The following is a 23006-nucleotide window of genomic DNA, read 5'->3' as shown; positions in this document are numbered from 1 at the left end:
TTGTAATTAGCTGGACAGCTCTAATTAACACACAAAAGGAAGAGCAAAAAGTCTTAGCAGTGGGGTTTCTTTGTTTTCAGTCCTAATGCTTTGTGTTCCTGAGATAAGATAGAAACGTATTTTATTAACAAGTAAATCTCAATTTCCCTTTAAAGCCCAGGTGCGGTGCAGACACTTCATGTAATTCGCACAGGAATCGCAGCACATTCCTGTGCGAGTTACATGTGGTGTCTCTGGGGTGCGATTTGAGCCATGGATTTGTATAGCTCAAATCACACCGCATTCACCTCTGCACCAAACTGGTGCAGGAGCCTTATTTTTTTGTCTGCACCAGAATAAAAGAGAAATGGGTGTTCACATCCATGCGATCCTGATTCTGCAAATCGTGCTGCGTTTTGCAAGCCGATTGCGGGGTATCGGCAACTTAACATACACTCTGCAATCAGTTTGCATGGACGGGTTGCAATTTTAGATGTGGTGCGGAATTTGCTCTGCATCTAGTGTGAACCGTGGCTAAAAGTGTTTTATATTTTTTTTTTTTTTTTTTTTTTTTTTTTTGGCGTGGGGGGTGGGATTACATAACCTGTACTAGATGTCTTTTTTTTTTTTTTTTTTTTTCAGGTCTGTGAGTAAAATTGTTAAATGATACTTTTTATATTCCCTTGTAGGGCCTAGTTTGGTTTGTAATTATGTAACCATTTCTATAAATAGGTGTGTGACCTATTTATAGAATTTGCCACATAATCTACAAACCAAACCAGATTTTATCAACATGACAATTACGTCTTTAATGAAAATCAGTGACTCAAGTGAGGAAGGGAAATGGGATCCAGAGGAATCACGGGAACTCTATGAAGCTGTGAACTATGTAATTAGGAGACAAAAGTAGTAGGAACGCTTTCCCTGTACACTGCTTGTTGCTGATAACTCTACTTTTGTTTGTGTTAATCAAATGCGCCAGGAATGTTGATTGGTGCCAACAATCTGACATAGAATAGATGATATGCGCTCTCTGGGATAAACCAATTATCTGTCCCAATAGCTATGTCAATAGTTCTCACATTTCTTTTATATGCTACCAGGGAGTTTAGTCAGCTGATTCGCAAACTCAGTGGAGCAGCTCATTATCTTATTATGCAGTTGGCAGCAATCAGTTTTACCATCATGGGCTTCATGTTTGCCCATTGCCGCTCTGTTATTGCAAATTTTCAATTATATGCACATGAAACTTATGGATGTTTTTTTTTTTACTTTTTCAGTCGGTGGACCTCAGCTTGCCAACTCCCCAACTGTGATTGTAATGGTTGGACTACCAGCCCGGGGGAAGACTTACATATCCAAGAAGCTGACGCGTTACCTCAACTGGAGTGGAGTACCTACAAAAGGTGAGCTGCATTTCCTCAACTTCCTTCCATCCTAGGGAAAGATCCATCCACTCACCGATTAGAGTGTCAGTTGTTCTCTTCTACATTGCATCTTTAGGGCGGCTGTTTGCCTGTAATCACACAAGGATCGATCACCTGCAGTTGGGTACCAATGTGCAAACTGTCTGAGTCTAAAGGGGTGCACAGGTATTCCTTACTGCAGGTAATCGTTCAATGTGCGGACATCATCAGCCTGTCATTGATTTTTACAGACGTCTGTGTGCGGTTGATCAAGAACCAACCCTGGCTGTATGCGGCACAGAATTTCCATAATCTGCGCAGTAAACTACCCTAATCGGCTATATGCATGAGCTCTTAAGACCAAATCTGCTTTTGACTTTCCCAGCTTTATTCCCAGAATTTAATGTCCCTAAACGATTTACCAGTAGGGGCTGGTTCACATCAGATGCAGTCCAGTGTGTTTTTTTTTTTTTTTTTTTTTTTTTTTTTATTCTGCATTAAAAAAACATGTTTACAGTGTTTAACGTGGATTCCAAGGGCCCTAGTTCTCACCAGTGCAGGGCGTTCCAGTGCAATCAACATGTTGCGTTTTTTTTCTATATAGAATGCGGCAAAACGCGCATGTCCATAATTGAGCACTGCAATGCATCAAAAACAGTCATGCCGAAATGCATGCGGAACACAGAAATTGTGGTGTGAACCTCTGCCCTAAACAATAGTAATGAGTTACATAGGTATGCTATGGTTATGGGTAAAAAATGCACAGGAGTGCATGAATAGTGCTTACAAAGTTATAAGCCTTTGGTGCTTTGGAATAGCTCAATATGCAAATTTATATTTTTGCATTTTTAATACAGTTCACTGCAGCCGTTTTATGACACAGAAATTAACCTTTCCTTTGCCAATGTATGGCACAGTAACACATTCACCATATTTTCCAGTCCCTAGCAGCACATACTCCTCCCCCCCCCCCCCCCCCCGCTCTGTTTAGGTGCTTGAAGCAGGAACAGCCACCCTATGTAAGCTGTGACTCCTCAGGCTGTAGATTACACAGGGGTATGAACTCTCATATATAAGTGTTGGTACTTGGATGCAGAAGTATTCAGTATGTTCTTTGGTGCTGACAGCTGAATGCAGCAAGAGGGGAGTGGAGGAAAGGACAGCTAATGCAAACCCTTTGCTACTCCCTGCATGGGCAAAGCATAGGTTGGGTTAATAGAAGTTATAAGAAATATTAATATCAAAGTTTTTTTTTTTTTTTTTTTTTTTTTTTTTTCTTCATTTTTGGGGACTTTTAGAAAAACCACTGTCCTGCATGCCTTGTGTCACTTTCATTTCACTTTTCCCAATGAACAATTTTTAAAGTATTGTTTTTATAAAAGTGACTGCACTATATATGCATCTGAAACTTGGATTATAACTTTTTTTTTCTGTACTGAATCTATTAACAATGCATACCAATTTCTTCTAATTTTGCAGTGTTCAATGTTGGGGAATACAGACGTGAAGCTGTAAGAGAATTTAGTTCCTATGACTTTTTCCGCTCTGACAACCAAGAAGCCATGAAAGTCAGAAGGTTGGTGGACACTTTTTTTTTTTTTTTTTTTTTTTTATAGCTTTTATCATAACCTGATGCTTATGAAATGATTGCAGGCCCTGCAACCAGCCAAAAAAAACAAAACAAAAGCAGTCACACTCATTAGGGATGAACCGATCCGACTTTTTTGGAGCCGATACCGATATCTGGCGTTGTGAAATCGCCGATACCAATACGGAACCGATCCGGAGCTACACACAAAGCAAGCGGCTGCAGTACAGAGCAAAGCCGCTGCTTCAGGTGTGTGGCTCCTCCATTCACAGGCGGAGTGCATCTGATATCACTCTGCCTGTGAGCCGGACCTATACAGGAAGTAGCGGCTCCCATCCCACACTACTACTGCACCTAGTAAGGGATGGCTGAGCCGTTACTCAGCAAAAAAGGGATCGGCCCGTGGGACGGCTAAATTTTACCGATCTCCGATCCAGCTATTTTGTCTGGATCGGTGCCCATTTCCGATCCGAATATCGGATCGGTGCATCCCTAGCACTCATACAGATCAGTCCCGCATACTGCCATACTCTGTGTTTTTTGTTAGGTTATGATGCGTGTACAGTATGAGACTGAAGAATTATATTCTCCCTACCTGCTTCGGGCCACAGTAATGTCATTCTGTCAGAATGTGTTTTTTTTTTTTTTTATTTTATTTTTTTTTATTTAATGGGCATATATTAAGAGATTGTCCCTAGGCATTGTTACTGAGATTGCAATTTTGAGAGGTACTGTGGACTTTCATGGTACATACTTAGAAAGCTTAGTTATAGTTCATTTTTTCATTACAAAAATATGTATAAAATCATTAGTACAATAAACAACCAAAAAAAGGCACTGTTATGTGTAACTTTTTTTTTTTTTTTTCTACACCAGACATTGTGCCTTAGCTGCTTTAACAGATGTGAAATGCTACCTGAAAGAGGAAGGTGGACAGATTGCTGTAAGTTCTGGTTCTCTTCGTTCTTTCCCTGAGTGTAGCTGTTTTAAATGGCACATAACTAAATTGGGGCTTTGTGTGTTCCAGGTCTTTGATGCCACAAATACAACCAGAGAAAGAAGATCACTGATTGTTGATTTTGCCAAAGAGAATGACTTTAAGGTTAGTTGACGGAAATGGATCATTGTAATTCTGTTAATGCTTGCAAGTAGTGAGTTATTGATTAATTTTGTTTTTAAGCATTAAATGTAAAGAATTGTAAAGGAAAACATGTATATAATAATAATAAAAAAAACATCATACTTGCCTGCTCTGTGCAGTGATTTTTGCACAGAGCAGCCCAGATCCACATCTTCTCTGATCCCCCGTCCTCCTCTTTCACTGGCTGTGATTGACCACAGCGGGAGCCAATGGCTCCTAGCCAATCACTACGGATAATCCAGGAAAGCCTCAGGTCTCGTGCACATCACTGGATCGAGTATAGGCATAGGTATTAAGGAGGGCTGAGGGGGGAGCTGCAAACTGAAGGTTTTTTACCTTCATGCATAGAATGCATGAAAGTAAAAAATCTTCAGCCTTCACAATCACTTTAAGTTGCGTGTTGACAGGGTAGGCAATAGTTAATGCCCTAGTTAAAGAGGAAGTAAACCCTCCTCAGGAAGTTGTACCTATAGGTAAGCCTATGATAAGGCTTACCTATAGGTACTGTAAATATCTCCTAAACATGTACGGTTTAGGAGATATTTACCTTTAATGCAGCCAGTGACGTCACTGGCGCATGCGCTCTGAAGGAACGGCTGATCGTGCCGTTCCTTCAGAGCCCCGTGCCGTGACCGTCGGCTCCTGCGCGCGTGCGCAGGAGTGACGTCACCGCGGCTCCGGCCAATCCGATGGCCGGATGCCGCGATCCCGGAAGACGGGCGACTGAACATGTCGCTCGTCATACAGGTAAGAGAGCGGCACGGCGGGGGCTCGTTCTAAGGTAAGTATTTCATAATGAGCTAGTATGCGATGCATACTAGCTCATTATGTCTTTCTCTTGCATGTACGGTTTAGGAGATATTTACCTTTAATGCAGCCAGTGACGTCACTGGCGCATGCGCTCTGAAGGAACGGCTGATCGTGCCGTTCCTTCAGAGCCCCGTGCCGTGACCGTCGGCTCCTGCGCGCGTGCGCAGGAGTGACGTCACCGCGGCTCCGGCCAATCCGATGGCCGGATGCCGCGATCCCGGAAGACGGGCGACTGAACATGTCGCTCGTCATACAGGTAAGAGAGCGGCACGGCGGGGGCTCGTTCTAAGGTAAGTATTTCATAATGAGCTAGTATGCGATGCATACTAGCTCATTATGTCTTTCTCTTGCAGGTTGTAAAAGAAAAAAAAATTTTTTTTAACGAGTTTACAACCTCTTTAAGTTTTTCTCTAAAATTCTAGCCATCACAACACTTGCTGTCTGCATGACAGTGGTCACCAGGACAAATTGGGTAAATCTCCCCATTGATGGCAATAAAAAATTTAGATTGTAACCCTTTCTCACACACACAAAATTACAATAGATATGCTTTAAACTGTTAAAGCTAAAGTAAACCTCCAGTCCAGATTTAGCGTTTTGGGCCCCAGAAGGTTTATGGCCTAATGCAAAAGTTTGCACAGCATATTTTTGCACGTTAAGGCAAACCTGCCTAGCAAAGGGATTCCTTCCAATGCTATCCTCTGTCACCTCCGTTCTCTACCTGTGTCCTTCCGGGTTCCAAGTCATCGGCCTCTTGATTGGCTAGACCTGGATGACTTGTATAATTCGATAATGCGTGGCATAGTGTACACTAATAGAAAAAAGTGCTAAAAGGCAGGGGGAAGCAACACTGACAGAAGAGAACAGTCTGTTCTGTCATTTAAAAAAAAAAAAAAAAAAAAAGCCAGTACATTTAAAAAAACGTAATAAATTGCCAAGCAAGTAAGTTTGCATTTTATTTTTCAGGTCTTCTTTATTGAATCTATCTGTGATGATCCATCGGTTGTTGCCACCAATGTTTTAGTAAGTTTCAAATTAATGTCGCCTATGACGGCTAGCAGTTTCCTTTTAGATGGCCTAATAAACTGTGTTGGGGATTATTGTAAATGTAATGCTTTGTTACAATTGTAGGAAGTAAAACTGACCAGCCCGGACTACAAAGGATGTTCATCAAAAGAAGCACTGGATGACTTTATGAAGAGAATAAACTGCTACAAGAACATGTATGAACCTCTTGATCCAGATGATCATGACAGGTAAGGCCTGCATCCTGCCTGCTTTTTATTAGCTGAGGCACAATGATACAATACAATACTACATAGAGTTTAAAAAACAACCCCACCTATAAACTGTGTAGAAGACCCCTTCATTGCATTTGCCTCTGATTTATAAGAGCGACTTCAAATATGCATTTACCACTTTGATTGTAGGAATGTCATATGAACTGTAAATAAAAAAAAAAAAGAAAAAAAGAAATGGGCAATAAAGAAAATTGACTTCTTGGCTTCATTAAACAATAATGCAAGTTCTTCAGCCCATAGCAGCTAGTCAGTATCCACTATATTGAAGCCAGAGTAGTGCAAAACTAATTTTTAATGAGTTGCTGTAGGCAATACACACAGGGGTTGATTTTACTAAAACTGAATAGTGCAAAATCTGGTGCAGTTGTGCATGGTAGCCAGTCAGCATCTAAATTCGGCTTCTTCAATTTGGCTTTGACAAAAAAATCCTGCAAGCTGATTGGCTTCCCTGCACCGCCGTAACAGATTTTGCACTCTCCAGTTTTAGTAAATCAACCTCTTAGTTTTTAATATTAAATAACCCAGTAGGATTAATACGTCCCTTTGTCTTCTCTTGCAGGGATCTCTCTATGATCATTGTCATTGATGTTGGCCGAAGATTTTTGGTGAACAAAGTTCAGGATCATATCCAGAGCAAGATTGTATACTATCTAATGAACATTCACGTCCAGCCTCGCTGTATCTATTTGTGCCGAGCCGGTGAAAGTGAGAGCAACATCAAAGGGAAAATTGGTGGGGACACTGGGTTGTCCCAGCGAGGCAAAAAGGTAAATATTAGAGCTATCTATTTCTAATAAAAGTGTGGATTCCATTAAAATGCATAACTGGTGGTTGTAAATAGTATTTCTTTCTTCTCAGTTTTCCATTGCCCTCAAGAAATATATTGAGGAACAGAACCTAAAGGAGCTTAAAGTGTGGACCAGTCAACTGAAGAGAACCATCCAGACTGCAGAAGCTCTAAAAGTGCCTTATGAGCAGTGGAAGGCTTTGAATGAACTGGATTCAGTAAGTAGACCTTTCTTTCTTTTCTTTACAAATGCTTTCTCTAGTAATTAACTTGTAAGCATGACACCGCAGTTAAATTTACATAATTGCATATCTTGTACAGCTCTGTTTACTCTGCACCTATCGCAGTGGGTTACACTGGGTGGGCATTGGGTTTTGTTTAACCACTTAAGCCCTGGAAGATTTTACCCCCATTCCGACCAGGGGTTTTTTTTGCGATTCGGCACTGCGTGACTTTAACGGACAATTGCGCGGTCGTGCGACGCTATACCTAAACGAAATTTACGTCCTTTTTTTTTCCCCCCCACAAACAGAGCTTTCTTTTGGTGGTATTTGATCACCTGTGCAATTATTATTTTTTTTTTTTTTTTGCGATATTGCGGCTGACAGATCGGACCCTTGACTGACATTTTTGACACTTTTGGGGTTACCAGTGACATTTCTACAGTAATCAGTGCTATACATATGCACTGTTACTGTAAAATTACACTGGCAGTGAAGGGGTTAACTTTTTTGAGAGGGAGGGGTTATGTGTGTCCCTAGGGGTGTGATTCTAACTGTGATTGGCTGTGGCTTGAGGTGTAGGAACAGTGATCAACGGTCCTACATAGTAGAACCGTATGATCACTATTTCTACACAGGGGAGAATGACAGGTGGTTTGCTCGCTCCCTAGACCCTTACAGGCTAGCGACGTAGTACTACGTCGCTCTGCCTGTGAGGGGCTGACCGCCGCAGTAAATAGTCGTGCGGCGGTCGGCAAGCAGTTAAAAAGCTTAGTCGTTTCATGCAGGTCCTTTTTTTTTTTTTTTTTTTTTTTTTTTTTTTTTTTTTAATGCTTTATACAACACCCAATAAAGGGTTTTGTTCTGTTGTCCATGGAAATTCATTTGTTAAGCAGTCTCAAGTCTCTGAAAAGTGTTCTCCATTGCTTTGGAGCCGTCAACTTTGTCTTCTAACTTTTTTAGTGACACTGTAGAATAAAATCTACCATAATTAATTGCAACGGGTCATACTACTTTTCATATATTTTGATCTGTGATCCCTCTGCATCTTTTTAGGTATTGTGGTAACGCCTACAGCTTTGGTTTGTCATTGTATCTTTAAGTTAGTTACATACCTTTTTAGTCAAGGCTTGAGTAGGACAGTGTGATTCATCATTTTATGGTTTCCTTCATAAATGTTGAATTTAATCCTCTTTACAGGGAGTGTGTGAAGATAAGACCTATGATGAAATCAAAGAACAGTTTCCTGAAGAATATGCACTACGTGCACAAGATAAATACTATTATCGCTACCCGTCAGGCGAGGTGAGTTTTGTGTGTATGAGATTATTTTTGCTGATTTCAGAGATTAATAAAACAATCACAATGCAGTACTGATAAATGTTTTTTACTTTATTATTTTAGTCTTATCAAGATCTTGTCCAGCGTCTGGAACCTGTTATAATGGAACTCGAGCGACAGGGAAATATCCTAGTTATTTGTCATCAGGCGGTTATGAGATGCCTTCTGTCTTATTTTCTGGATAAATCTGCAGGTAACGCAGCATCTGTTTTTAGCTATAATAAAATGTAAACATTTGCTGTATTGGCCTGGGACTTAGGATCTGACTTGTGAGACCCCAAGTCACAGGACATGTGAAATGCGATGTATCTCTGAGAAATTCCATTTGACACTACTGAAGTTGCTGGGATTTGAGAAGGTTCCTGTACTATTTTGATCCGACTTTGACACGACTTAAATGCCAGAAAGTGTAAAAGTCTTATCAAAGTCAGACTCCAAAGTTTCAATGAAAATCAGCACAACTTTGAAGTCGGCTAGTGTAAAAGGAAACTTGCTCCTTGCAATTAATAATCCTTCTTCTTCTTCTTTTTTTTTTTTTTTTTTTTTTTTTACTAAAAAAAAAAAAAATAATAAAAATTTAGCATTTCAATTTTTTTTTTTTTTTTTTCCCGCAGATGAAATGCCGTATCTGAAATGTCCGCTGCATACACTGCTTAAACTAACTCCATATGCCTATGGTAAGTGTTCTTTATTTTTATCAATTTAATTTATCTTGCTATTTGTATCAGTCCTTTTGATGTACTAATGAACATGAAACTAAAAAATCCTACCTGGTGTGCATACAATAAGTTACTACTTGAGTCACTGCCAGAACTGATAGGATGCACAAACTTGCATCTATCTCACAGCTGTTTCGTTTCTTTAGGCTGCCATGTGGAGACGGTCACATTCAGTGTGGATGCGGTTAACACTCACTTTGAAAGGACAGAAGTAAGTCAATTTGGAAATGGACAATTTTCTTATTGGGCACCCCTGGTGAAAAATCTAACTACAATTTTGGGTCCATGCATACTGGGCATAAAAAATGCTGCCCCCCCTTCAGTCTGTATAGGCAACTCTATGTTGGTCTATTTGTTCATGCACATTTTGGGCATTTAGAAGCAGATTTGCAGAGGATAAATCCAAAAAAATGATCTGCAAGTCTGTGCTATGCTTAATAAAATCTTCTTTATTACATACTCCAGAGGAAAAACACTACCCGAAAACAAAAAATTACGTGTTTCAGCCATGGTGGGCTTTAGCCATTCCGAGACTGAAATGCCAAGTCATACCAGCCTACCAAGGCTGAAACGCTTCAAAAATCTTGTATTAGGGAAGTGTTTTCCCCTGGAGCATGTAATAAAGAAGATTTTATTGAGCATAGCACGGCTTTGCTCATCCCCTTTTGGATTTATGTTCACTCCTCATTCAAGTGCACCCATCTGCTCAGGAAGTATTTACTTTGAAGGGTTGTAGCACTTTTTACTTTTGGATGGTTTCGAGAATATTGACAGAGAAGCATTATCAAGCAGAAAAAAATTTGCTGCTTTCTGCCAGAGGTTCTGGAATTTTTTTTTTTTTTCTGCCCCCTAGTGTACATGTAACATATGCTCCTCAGCCAGTACAGCATTAGACCTTATTTATACAGGCTTCAGCTTGTGTAAAAGTGTGTCCAGCAATCGTTTTGTAAGCGTCAAGCAGCTGTGTTTGAAGCCTTCCAAAGAACACTTCAGTGGCAGTTTGGGAATGTTAAACAGGGATGTTAATAGGAGTGCTGTCACTTTAAACAGCCTGCTAGGCTTTCCTGAGGCCTGCAAGCTGCTTGTTTTAAAGTGACAGTCCTCACTCCCTCTAAGATCTTTGCTTAAATATTCCCAACCTGAAGCTGAATGGTACTTTAAAATCCTCCAAAAAAGCTTGCCTTAAGCTCTGTAAATGCTTTATAAAAGCTTGCTATATATACTGCACAAGCTGAAGACTGTTCAAAGTGTGTGGTGTTGTGTGTGTGTGTGTTTTTTTTTTTTTTTTTTTTTTTTTTTTCCTGATTTCAAGTTTCTCCATGAGAAAGTTTGTCATGGGAATTTACCAGGCGAATAGATTTTTCATTGACAGCTTAGTGTGACTTTTTCAGATCTCAGGGCACTAGATAGACATCCAAAAAATATTAATAATTTTCTCTTAAAAAAAAAAAAAAAAAAATTTTTTATATATATAATATATCTAAAATATTTTCCTGGTCCTCATTGGTCATAAATGTTTTCCAACCTATTAGAAAGTCTTGATTGCGGTAAACTAAACTAAAGATCTCGTTATATAACTTAAAATGTAACACTTATGACCCAATTATCTCAAGAAAGAACAGTTCAGACATCGGTTTTAAAAATGAATGCATTCAATTTTCTGTTTCAGATATACAAATTCTTACTTATTACTCACTATGTTGTCATTTTTTATTTGTACAGGAAAGCAAGAAAGCCCCTGCCCCCCTAATGAGACGCAACAGTGTTACTCCTCTTGCCAGTCCTGAACCAACCAAGAAGGCACGAATCAATAGTTTTGAAGATCTTGGCGCTGCCCTGTCTGGTTGTTTAACTCAGGAGCCTCCTACTGTACAGGCTACACAGGTCCGTGCATTCTAGGACTGGTTTCCTTTTTGGTACCTATTTTTACAAGTGATTTGAGAATGAAGTCTAGAATTAAATGTGAATAGCGGGCCCTTTTTTTTTTTTTTTTTTCCTCGCTATGTTGAGCTGTACTGATTTTCACAAGTCCCAGGGAATGTAGATAAATCTCCATGGACTTGCTGTTCTATCTATTCACATAATTTCCTTTTCCAGTTTATCTGCTGTAATTCATTTCAGTTTTTTCCTACTTCTATCCTCTGATCTGCACTTACCCTGCTTTCTTTTACCTTACAGACTTTGCTAGGAAAGGCTTGTCTGTAAGTATTTCTGCTTTTCACTTCTGTTTTGTGCTTTATTGGCTAATACTAAAGCGTTGAACATACAATTAAGTCACCCGTTTGAGAGTCCTTACTAACCTGCTTTCTTGTAACTTTAATGTCATGTGAGCCATATACAAATCAGCAGCTGGTTCGTGAGAAAAAAGAAAATGGGCACGGAGCTGTGGCGCATAGTGTGTGGAGTTTTTTTTTTTTTTTTGCTCCAGTTTTTTGTGCTCCACTTTCTTTTAAACAATTTTCATGACTCAGCACCTAGTCAGTGTGTGATGGGGCACAGTAACTACCATACCCCGGGTTCTCCTGCTTTTCATTTGCCAAAAAAAAAAAAATTCTGTTGCGCATTCTGTATAGATCCCTATTGATCAAACAAATATATTCTGATGATGAAGGCTGCTGGCCTTTGAAATCATTTGGTAGCATTTGCTATAGCTTCCGCTTTTGAAGATAGTTGGTGGCACCAGCTCAACAGTGGAGTGTTCTGCCATCTTGCTGTTAGTGGGGAAAACCCCTTAAAGAAAAGTGCATAATACCATTGGAATACATGTCTGTGTGGTCTCCATCATTGATTGGTATATGTTGGGCTCTGTGTAGAATAGGTGCCACCACGTGAATGTCTAATGTCTGTACAAAGAGTTAATGTAGCCCGCTGATGATATATGGACAGCTTTTTGGGTGAAGGCACGCCCACTGAATTAAATTTCCCTTCTCTTCCCCTCCTTTTAAAGGCTATCAATTGTCCATTACATCAGTGCCTTGTTTTTATTTCGAAGGTAATTGTTTAGCTGCATGCCAGTCACTCCTCCTGTGCCCCTCTCCCTCTGTCTCCATGATGGAGGATGGCCAATTGTGCCTGTTCACAGGTGTATGGGTTTTCCACTTCAGTCATCACCATTTTATATGTACTGTTGGCATGCTTCGTGTTACCTCCAGTGCAGTTCACAGCACAGCTTGTTTTATACAGGTTCATTTGCCAAGAACTAATAATGTGCAGATAAATATGAATTAAGAAATCTAGGGTCACTCTTGTATATATGTATGTGGGCGGCTAGATGGTACTTTAGGAGAAGTAACCTTTTCTGGTTTTGTCATATTTGCAATCATCACATTAAAGGCAACAGAAAAATCTGTTACAACAGTCTTTCTGCTTCTGTCTGATGTACAGTCCTCCCCCCCCCCCAGCAGGTTTAACCAGAATAAAGTGCCGGCAATGTATTACGTAGAATTTTTAGCCTTCTTTTAATGACTTTTTGGATGATGTATTTTTTTCCAGTCCTGCAGGTTCATGTAATTGCTGGGTTTTTTTTTTTTTTTTTTTTTTTCAATCAAAGACCCTCTGGTATCAGGATGCTACTGAATTGGCCTTTGCAAACCCAATTAAAACATTTGTAAAGTGTATTTTTTAGCTCTTGTTACCATTTTATGTAAAAACCTAGCGGTGCAACGAAATTTCGGCAACCAAAATTATCGGCCGAAAATGGGCTTATTCCATTTCGGCCGAAAATGGGTTAAAGATGCCGATATTAATGATGGCCGCCGCGGGCGCAGTGCATGTTTCAAAAGACTCGCCTCTGGCCAGCGGCCCGCCTCCCGGTGATGTCACTACTTCATACGATGTGCATGAATGAACTAACTCATCGGGCGGGCGAGCGGCCACTAATAGCTGTAACTAAGCGCTTGACTTCCCTATCAGGCGGGTATCTCCGCTGACAGGGAAGGGTTAACTTAATTATAGCGATTAGCGGGGGCGGGCCAGGTGTACGTCGCTGCCTGTTTTTGGTGTAGGCCCCTGTTCTATCTATTTTAAAATAATTTGGGGGGAAAAAGTCATTTTTGGTTTTCGGCCAAGGGCATCCGGCATTTTCGGTTTCGGCCCAGAATTTTCATTTCGGTGCATCCCTAGTAAAAACGGACCTAAAGTCAGAAATGAGCTTGGGCTCAACCTGTCTTCCCATGTTGCGTGTGTTTTGTAATGCTAAAAACTGCACCTGTGACCTGGGGGGGGGGGGGTGGGGTGTTGGTGTCACAGGTAAGTATCTGGGTGCTGTTTTTACTTTTATGGAACACGGGCGTATGGGGAGGTTGGTTGGCTTTTTAATTTTAGTTTCAGATTTTAGGTCCACTGTTTTTCATCCTGTTTGTAATGATGAAGAATCCTTTTACTTGGGTCATAAAAATTTCCCAGCAATGATTTGTTTTAAGTAATTAGTATTTTAGCTACCTGTAGTCTCATTAGTCCTTAATTGTGTGTGTTTGCCTGTTGCTGTGCTGTGCCATAAGCCTTCATGTATCACCCGCACGTTCCACATATTTAGCACCTATTGGTTTACCTCCCCCATGTGTAACAAAATGCCTATATTTTCTATATTGCAGGGTGTGAATCATCCAGAGCAGCACTGATCGTTCTTAAAGGACAAAACAATGATCAAGTGAACATTTGATTCCCCTTCCGCTGCATTCCATTTTCCATGTTGAACACATGCTTACAAACTCCTTTTCACTGGACTCGAATGTTTTGAGCCTGCAGCTGCTTGTATGTCTGAACAAATTTAAAATCAAACTTAAAAATGGAGAAAGACACCAAAGCTAGTTTGCAACATCTCTAGGAAATGAAGAAGCCTCTGGTCATTTCAGCAGCGGGGTGCACAGCTGGAGCTGATCCTACGCCGCCAAATCCTAATTTTTACTTATGGTTTTTTTTTTTTTTTTTTTTATTACCTTTTTATTTTTTGTAGACTTAGTACAGTTCATTTTTTATTCTACGGTTTTAGAAAGTGTTAACCAAAACCGCAAAAAAAGACAAATTAAATGTAGATAATGTAAAGGGGAAGATAACATGCTACCTTCCATTGTTCCCCATACATCTTTTTGTTTCTCCAAGGTACCAAGTCCTGAAGCTGAGGTTTAGAGTATACTTGCCACTCTGTCACTACCAAATTGGTGTAATGTTTACACTGGTCTATGCTACAATCTGGTGTTTTATATGTTTAGGTTTGGTGCTTTTCTTTGTTTGATGTGTACCTAGATATAAATGTCTGGCAGGCTCTGGTTGTCGTGTATACTGCGGAAACGCTTGTTCTGAACATCATGTGACTGTCTACTTTTGGTTGTGCAACATGCTAAAATGTCTCTAGTGTCATGGCTGCCTCCCAGATTAACCCTCTCACGGTGTTGAAGCAATGAGAAGGGGTTAATCCAGTCCATTTAATCAGGTAGTAAAGTGCGTTTTTAACCAATATCAAGCTATGATAATTCATCCTTTTCTTGATCTATAATAAATTGGTATCTAGTTGATGATAACTGCACTGTGCATGACACTATTTATTTCTCTTTGCACTGCTGTATTGTAAAAGCCTGTCCGTGTCTTCAAATGCCGCAGTGTGACTGTCATTCTAGTGTGCAGTAGATATAGAACAGAGACTTCTGCTTACTTTTCCTGAAGCTGCTAGAACAGTATTGTCCTGACTGCTTTCTGTAACTTGAATTTTCTTAAGCTGCTTCTGCTGCAAAAGCCTTCTCTTATCTCATTGAGCACGTATTCACTTTATGGGTGTGAAGTGCAAAAATTGGCCATTTCATTGTTCCTCGGTCATTTTTATAACCTGAGGAGCTTAATATTTAGGGTGGGGGGATTATATTTTTGTATGATTTCACTTTTATCTCAAAGATGCATGTTTGCACTTTAATACAAAGGTTAGGGCAGGGTTGTGAGAAGCAGATTTGCTCAGAATTCTTGGCATGGACTGATGAGCTCAAAAAAGGTGTAAAAGATTATATTTTATTCATAAAGTCTGGATGTGTCTGTGTGCATAGAGCAGCTTTGTGGCTATCAGATGTATATTTGACTGTAAAACAAGTCAACCTCAAATTTTCTGCTGCGTGGGGATGGGTTCATCAGATCGCACAGCAGGACTAGGTTATCCCATGGTAATATTGTGGGGGTTAGAATATTAGTAACCACATTCAGACTGTTGCAGACCTGAAGACTAAAGCCCCGTACACACGTACTGATTGTCGGCCGAACGATCGGCCTTCTTTTGTCCGGTGCTGTCCTGTCGGCTGAAAAGTGCTAAAGACTGCACACAAATTTTGTCGGCCAACAACAGCCGACTGCAGAAGTGATGTCATGTGATGGTTAACTTTCCGTGTGTTTTTTTTCTTCTCTGAGCATGCCCAGTCTTGCTCATCTGCTGTGTGTCGGCCGAATTCTGTACTGACTGAGGAACAATCGGCCGTTCTGGTGTTGGCTAACAAAAATTTTAGAGCCTGCACACCCGATTCTGTTCGGCCGAAAATTCGCAGTCGGTTGTCGGAAGCATCATACTAACAAGCCGACAAATGGCCGATCGGTCGGTGGCCGACTATTTACGGCCGACAATCGCTACGTGTGTACGGGCCTTAATGCCTCGTACACACGCAACAATTGTTGGCCGTGAATTTTCAGCCAACGCCCGTTTTGGCCGATTTTCGGCTTGTTAGTATGATGCTTCCGACAACCGACTCTGACTTTTCGGCCGAACAAAATCTGGTGTGCATGCTATGAACGGCCGATTTTCCGTCAGTCAGTACAGATTTCGGCAGACAAAAATCTGAGGAGCAAGACTGGGCATGCTCAGAGAAGAAAAAACACACGAAAAGTAAACCAGCACATGACATCACTTCTGAAGTTGGTTTTTGTTGGCCGAGAAAATTCGTGTGCAGTCTAGAGCACATTTCAATCAACACAACAACACTGGACAAAAGACGGCCGATCGGTCGACCGATAATCGTTGCGTGTGTACGAGGCTTTAGATTGATTGTGATCCTTTTTTTTTTTTTTGAGTGATTGTATTTGACAGGAACATATTGTTTTGGATCTTTGTTTTTTTATATTTAGTTTTTTGAATAGTTTCAATTTGTTTTAATCTGCCGTTTAACGTTGTATAGGAATAAAATATACCATCGGTTCTGTCACTTTAGAAGTTTCATACAAATTGTTGGATAATTTGTGCATGCATGCATATATAGACTTTGGCTTGAGATACTGATAAAGGTTTTTTTCATTTTACCTTTGCACTAGGTATCATGCCTTAGTCCTAGATTTATATGGGTCCTATGCTTCACTATTCATGTTTGGAACCAAGCGCACCCTTTATAGGAACAGAAGCAGTCATGTAATAAATTATGTGCACAGTATCTACAATCAAAACCCAACATACTAAAAAGAGTGAAATATTTGTATCGCTAATCAGAGGTTATCATTCATTGTGTTGGTGCAAGCTATTGTGCTTTGGGTGCCCTTGGTTACAGTTTATTATGTGTTTGGTCTTACTGGAAAGGATTAGAATAGCACCTTTCCTAACTGGTGAAACAATCTAAAAAGGCCAGTAGTTATTTTTTGTCTGTAAGACTGGATTTTTTTTTTTTTTTTTTGTAGGTGTGCATATTTATTTATTTAATGTTGTAGATTCAGTGTATTTTTTTTTTTTCATTGCGTTTGACTTGTTAATTGTATTTTTATGTGTGTGTGTTTGTCTGGTAAAATTGCCTAAAGTTAAAGCTTCACCAGCTTATACAGGATAATATGCCTTTTGAAAATTTGTATATTTTGCAGTTGCTGGACCAATAAAAAAAATTCTTGTAGAATTGATCTTTTAGTCTGTTTTATTGCATACTCTTTTTTTTTTTTTTTTTTTCCCATGTACAGCCACCTTGATACATGATGATAAAGTGAACTGATGGGGGGGGGGGGGGGGGGTTGCCTTCTGCTTCAAATTAATTAAATATTGTGTTTGAAATGTTCTGCCTATTTACTTAGATTCTGATTGTAAGGTTGACTAAAGACACAGGTCTCTGACTGGGTATAAAAAGAGCATCTTGGAGAGTCAGTGTGCCAGAAGTAAAGATGGGCCGAGGTTCACCAATCCTGTGAAAAGTAGTGTCTAAGAAGTATTAAACACTTTAGGAATAATGTTCCTGAGCGTAAAATTGCAATGTCATTAAATACAGTGGGGAAAATAATTATTTGATCCCTGCAGATTTTGTAAGTTTGCCCACTTGCAAAGAAATGAAAGGGTCTATCATTTTTTTATCATAGGTGTATTTTAAATGATATACAAAATATCAACCAAAAATTCAGAAAAAACATGATTCAAACAGAAAAATGTAATAGGTATTGCTTTGCGGCAAAAAACGCTGTAAAAAATTGCGTGACTTTGAGGTCACAAAAGTGTGAAACGGGCCTTCAGTAATCAAGGCATAGTGTGCCCCCTTTCAATGCAGAGTGGCCAGTGTGCCCCCTTTCAATGCAGAGAGACTTAGTTCCCCGCATGTCCTCGAGTCCTCCCGCCTCCTCCTCGGCCAATGGGATGCGTTCGCCTTTCGCCAATCAGGAAGTGGGTCTCGGACCAGCTTCCTGATTGGCCAGGAGGAGGATCCGTGTGACAATAGCTATTGTCACACAATGGGTGGGCTCGGGGCGCACTGCTTTGCGCCCCAGGTCCACCCTTTTCTGAAGCCTATTAGAGCCTCTGGCTGTAATCAGGTGATTAAAAAAAAAAAAATCCCATTGAACTTCATGCGTCCGGCACCCTGCATGTAGATTAGGGGGCCGGACACATGGATGGGGGGGTGGCGCCCCCAACGCACCAGCCGCCACTGCTTGCTGATGGTATTGTAGCCCATTCCAGCCTTGTGCAGGTCTACAATCTTGTCCCTGAGGTTCTTTGACAGCTCTTTGGCCTTGCCCATGATTGTGAGGTTTGTATGGAAGAGATTTTGTGGACAGGTGTTTTTTTTTATACACATATTAAATTGTCGTTAGGAGCACCTTCATAAATTGACAGGACTAATCTGTGTACCACATGAACAGATAATGTAGCCAGTCTGTGGGCGCCAGAAGTATTGTTGGTTGGTAGGAGATCAAATACTTATTTTACCTATTGCTGCAACTCAGTTTATAACATTTGTATCATGTGTTTTTTTTTTTTTTTTTCTTCTTCAAGTACACCCATGATAAAAATTATAGACCCTTCATTTCTTTGTAAGTGGGCACTGAAGTCCGGGTACTTAACTGGCCTGCCTGCAGTCCAGACCTTTCGCCAACTGAAAATATTTGGGACATCTTGAAACAAAAAATACCACAAAGAAGACCCAGGACTGTTAAACAGTTTAAATCCTACAACATTCCTCTCCTAAAACTCCCAACTACTGCTCTCCTCAGTTCCCAGACATTTGCAGAGTATTGTTAAGAGGGGATGCTATATTGTGGTAAACCTTGCCCTGTCCCAACTTTTTTGAGATTTGTCCGGCAATCTATTTTAAAATTACCTTTTTTTTTTTAATGGGAAGTTTTCTCAGTTTAGACATTTGATTAGGTTTTCTATTGTGAATAAAACTGAGATTTGCAAATTATTGCATTCTGTTTTTTTTTAATATAGATTTTACACAGCGACCCAACTTTTTTACTGAATTAGAGTTGTACTTCGGGTTCTTCAATCAACTCCTAACTTTCCTCTGTTGCAACAATAGAAAATCAGTGCAACCACAGTAAAACTTTAGGAGCTGTATCTGGACCACATACCTTGGCAATGGCCTGTAATGTTGCTCGTTACAATGCAAGTGGTTAGCTGCGGGGTGCTATACATGTCCAGAACCATAGGCCATCCCTATGGAATCTAGACACAGGAGCCTGTCCCCTATGTAGGAATCTGCAACATGGACGGGCAATACAAGGTCACCCTGTTTATTAACTGTTAGTGTAGCCCCACAGCAAGTATGAGACGTAATATCTGTTATTTTCTTTACGTTTTTGGGTATCCTAAATAGTATTCGTTTTACCTTTTTAAACAATCAGGAAATCTCAAACGTGCTAAAATTCCACCATTCAGCAATTTAGTCTTGGATGGATTAGTAGGTGTTGTATCACAACAAAGGTGGCAGTGTTTACAGCCATTTCTGCCTGGAGCCTTTTATAAGGTAGCTAGGTGGGTCCACCCGCCCTTTTGCCACAGGGACTTCGCTACAGGACAGTTGACACTCAAATTGCTGTATACTCCCTACATGGACATGTTTCCCTCATTTCTGCACCATACTCCATGGGTTCCCCACAGGGCAATACCTTCACAGATCACAATGGCAAAAATCAGGAGCAAGGTATTTGCAGCCAAAGCTTGGCTACACACTATAAAATTTTTTATTTTTTTTTTACAATTTTTTCTTGTACAACTTTCCTTTAGCTTTACCAAAACCATAACCAAGAGGTTTAACTGCTTGCTGACCAGCCACCGTACTTTTTCTGCGGCAAGTTGGCTCTATACTGTGAAACTACTGACCTGTACGTCGCTTAGTGGCGGGCGCGCTTGCCCATTGGCCACAGGGAAAGCCAAACATTGGGTCCGGCGTCCGTGATTGCCGCCGGGCACCTGCGATCGCTCCCCATGGAGACAGAACGGCGATCTGTCGTCGTAAACATGGCAGACCGCTGTTCTGTCAGTTATGAACACAGGGATCCTTTGTTTCTTCTATTTAGGAACACAGGTCTCTGTTCATTCAGCAAGCCCCCCCCCCCCCCCACACAGTTAGAAAACACCCGCTAGAGACACATTTAACCCATTAATTGCCCCTGGTGTTAACCCCTTCCCTGCCTGTTTGTTTAGCACTGATTACTGTAGTAATGTCACTGGTCCCTCAAAAAGGGTCAATGTCACAGTCCCGCTAAAAATCGCTGGTCGCTGCCATTACTAGTAAAAAAAAAAAAAAAAAAAAATTACCTAAATCTTTGCCCTAGTTTGTGGGCGTGGTAACTTTTGCGCAAACCATTCAATATACACTTATTGGGATTTTTTTTTAACCAAAAATATGTAGCAGAATACAAATTGGCCTAAAATTATGAAAACGTTTCGATTTTTAAACTTTTTTTTTTTTTTTTGGGAACGTATAGCAGAAAGTAAAAAATATTTTTTTATTTTTTTTTCCAGAATTGTCACTTTTTTTGTTTTATAGTGCAAAAAAAAAAAAAAAAATTGCAGAGGGGATTAAATACCAACAAAATAAAGCTCTATTTGTGGGGGAAAAAAAGGACATCAATTTTGTTTGGATACAGCGTCGCACGACCGTGCAATTGTCTGTTCAAGTAACCCAGTGACGAATCCCAAATAATGGCGTGGTCATTTATGGCACTTTTCCACTGCAAGTACCGGCTCGGCTCCACTTGGCCCGGCTTGGTTTTCCACCGCATGGTACGGTGTTGGAACAGTTCGCTACAGTTTGGTACGGTTTGCTTTTCCACTAAAGTAAGTGGGTGGGATAACAACGATTCTGACCAATCGGTGGCTAGTAGTGACAAACAGTCAAGGCTGCATGCAAAGGATTGTGGGATATGGTACCGGTATGGCCCTCTTGGAACCACAACTGAGGTGGTACTGTTTAAGCGAGCCGTACCGTTCGGTTCCATGTAGTGTAAAAGCGCCACCGTACCGAACCGAACCTTTCCTTCACCATACCATGCAGTGGAAAAGCACAAAAGCGAGCCGAACCGTTCGGTTCCATGCAGTGGAAAAGCACCATTAGGGCGTAAATCCTTCCTTCCTTTTTGTATGCAGTCAGGCAAGCCATTGTACTACATAGCTGAAGGTAAATCTAAAGGATTAGATAAATACACATTATACAATTTTTGTACTACAAAAATTGTTTAATGTGTATCCATCTTAAAGACCAGTTCAACAATCACATTGTTAGAGGCCTGCAAAACACTTGATCCAATTAGTGACCATGCTTCTCTTACACTGGAGCAGGACCCCAGTTTAATGTCTGTCTTTGTATTAGATTTTATTTCTGGCACACAACAAGCGGCCTACCTGAGCAAAAACTTCTGCAACTATCTCACAATTTCTTGGCCAACGAACTGCTTTAATCCAGCCATCATTGTCCACACACTTGATTTGGATGAGGGAATCCTCTTGCTGTGTCTGTATTCTGCAGCACTGATCAAGCTGAGGTTTTCTAGCAGGCAAATTGAAGAGAAGTCGATCAGTAGATTGACTTTCGTTCAACCATAGTGCCCATACGTAGATCGAAAATTCGGCCAGTCCCTGCTTAACCATCTGAATTTTGATCCATGTATTGCCAGGTTAAGAGACCTACTAAATCTAAAAAGACATTCACCATGCATTAACAGATACAATGGGAAATTTGATGTTGGGTTAGTTCTGAAAATATTTTCACCCCTTCAGAGAATCCATTGCCGAGCTCTATCCAGTGGAAAAAAGGTTCACAAAACGTGGGCTTATTCACACATAGTACGGTGACAGGTGTTTTACTGCATTGTAAAATGCCTGTCACCACAAGGACACCCAAAACAATGTTTTCCCGTGTTTCCCAGTCACACTGCAATGCAGCCTGGAGCTACACTGGGCGGTAAAAGGTTAAAGTTCATTATTTTTTTAATTCCAGTTTTTTTTTTTTTTTTTTTATATCCTGAAATTTGGCCACCTATCTTTTAACTTTTGTGTTTTATATTTGTTACCCAATGCATAGGCTTGGGCATACCCTAATCACCCTGTGCAGTCCTGATTTCCCCCCTTCTTCCTGGCGCCCCGTCTCCCACTTGCAGTGCTGCCAGATTCCCTCCTCTCCTGCCGGCTGCTGCAGGGAATGTTTCAGGATGAAAAGCAGGGGAAAGGGCCAGTAAGGATTTCATTTATCGGCCCCCCTTCCTTTTCTGGACAACGCAGTGAGTAATCTGTACCATTCGGTCCTGTTATTTCTCAACTAAAGCATAGTAAACTATGTTTATTATGCTTCAGTTTGTGAATGAACAGGAAGCCGCCCAACACAAAGCACTTCCCAAAAGTTTACTGTCCAGTGCAGCTGAGGCTGCAGAGAAAGAGTCTGGGGAATCTGTTCCCAATCCTTTTCTCTGTCTCAAAAGTGAGACATCAGGGGTCTGTTTAGACCCTTGATATCTGACCAAAGCCCCCCAACGGGGCTCCTAAAAAATAAATTGTAAAAAAAAAAAAATTCTCTGATGTTCATTGACGGACACAGCATCATATCTTCATTTGACGGATGAGTTATGCTGCTCTTCCTAGGAGTAGGACACTAGGCGGAAAAGGGTTAACAGAGCTTATCTATGCCTATGAGGCAGTCCCAGGTGGTATACTCCCACTTCCTGCTCTAGGATCTCAGTTTTTTTTCTGCCTAGTCGGCAGTAAGGACCTAGCTCCCTGCTGGGATCTCTGGTCCTGGCATTTATTTCCTTTTTTTCTACTTTTTAAACTGAATTTTTTCCTTTTGTTCTTTTCCTCTTTTATTTGTTCCTGTGAGAACTACAATGAACAGCCAGACTGGGCAATACACTGGATATCCTAGATCCCTATGGTCGTCCCAGTCTGGCAAGCGAACCCGTGCAGGCCTCAGCTCTGCGCTAGGTCGGCTGTGACATGGTCCCACTGAAGGGATGGGCTTGTGAGTGAGACATCTCACACGGACGCACACGACCTGGTCGCGGCCGGAG

At 40.7% G+C, this 23006-nt stretch overlaps 1 protein-coding gene across 3 annotated transcripts in view; it reads left to right on the top strand.

Moving 5' to 3' along the window:
- The window catches only part of PFKFB3 (6-phosphofructo-2-kinase/fructose-2,6-biphosphatase 3), a 135034-nt gene extending 120811 nt beyond the window's left edge, over positions 1-14223 (top strand). For 2 of the 3 annotated variants that reach the window (XM_082254178.1, XM_082254176.1), the window contains exons 2-16: positions 1260-1385; positions 2865-2961; positions 3850-3916; positions 4001-4075; positions 5891-5947; positions 6056-6180; positions 6785-6992; positions 7084-7230; positions 8434-8538; positions 8638-8767; positions 9189-9251; positions 9440-9504; positions 11016-11177; positions 11472-11494; positions 13886-14223. In XM_082254178.1, the coding sequence (XP_082110304.1) occupies positions 1260-1385; positions 2865-2961; positions 3850-3916; positions 4001-4075; positions 5891-5947; positions 6056-6180; positions 6785-6992; positions 7084-7230; positions 8434-8538; positions 8638-8767; positions 9189-9251; positions 9440-9504; positions 11016-11177; positions 11472-11494; positions 13886-13892 (1457 nt within the window). In that variant the 3' untranslated portion in view covers positions 13893-14223. The remainder of the gene's footprint in view (positions 1-1259; positions 1386-2864; positions 2962-3849; positions 3917-4000; positions 4076-5890; positions 5948-6055; positions 6181-6784; positions 6993-7083; positions 7231-8433; positions 8539-8637; positions 8768-9188; positions 9252-9439; positions 9505-11015; positions 11178-11471; positions 11495-13885) is intronic. The other variant, XM_082254177.1, reaches the window with a different exon arrangement.
- Positions 14224-23006: the final 8783 nt, after the last annotated feature.

Source organism: Pelophylax lessonae (assembly GCF_965119305.1).
Source record: "Pelophylax lessonae genome assembly, chromosome: 4".
Classification (NCBI taxonomy): domain Eukaryota; kingdom Metazoa; phylum Chordata; class Amphibia; order Anura; family Ranidae; genus Pelophylax; species Pelophylax lessonae.
This window is presented reverse-complemented; position numbering and strand designations above follow the sequence as displayed.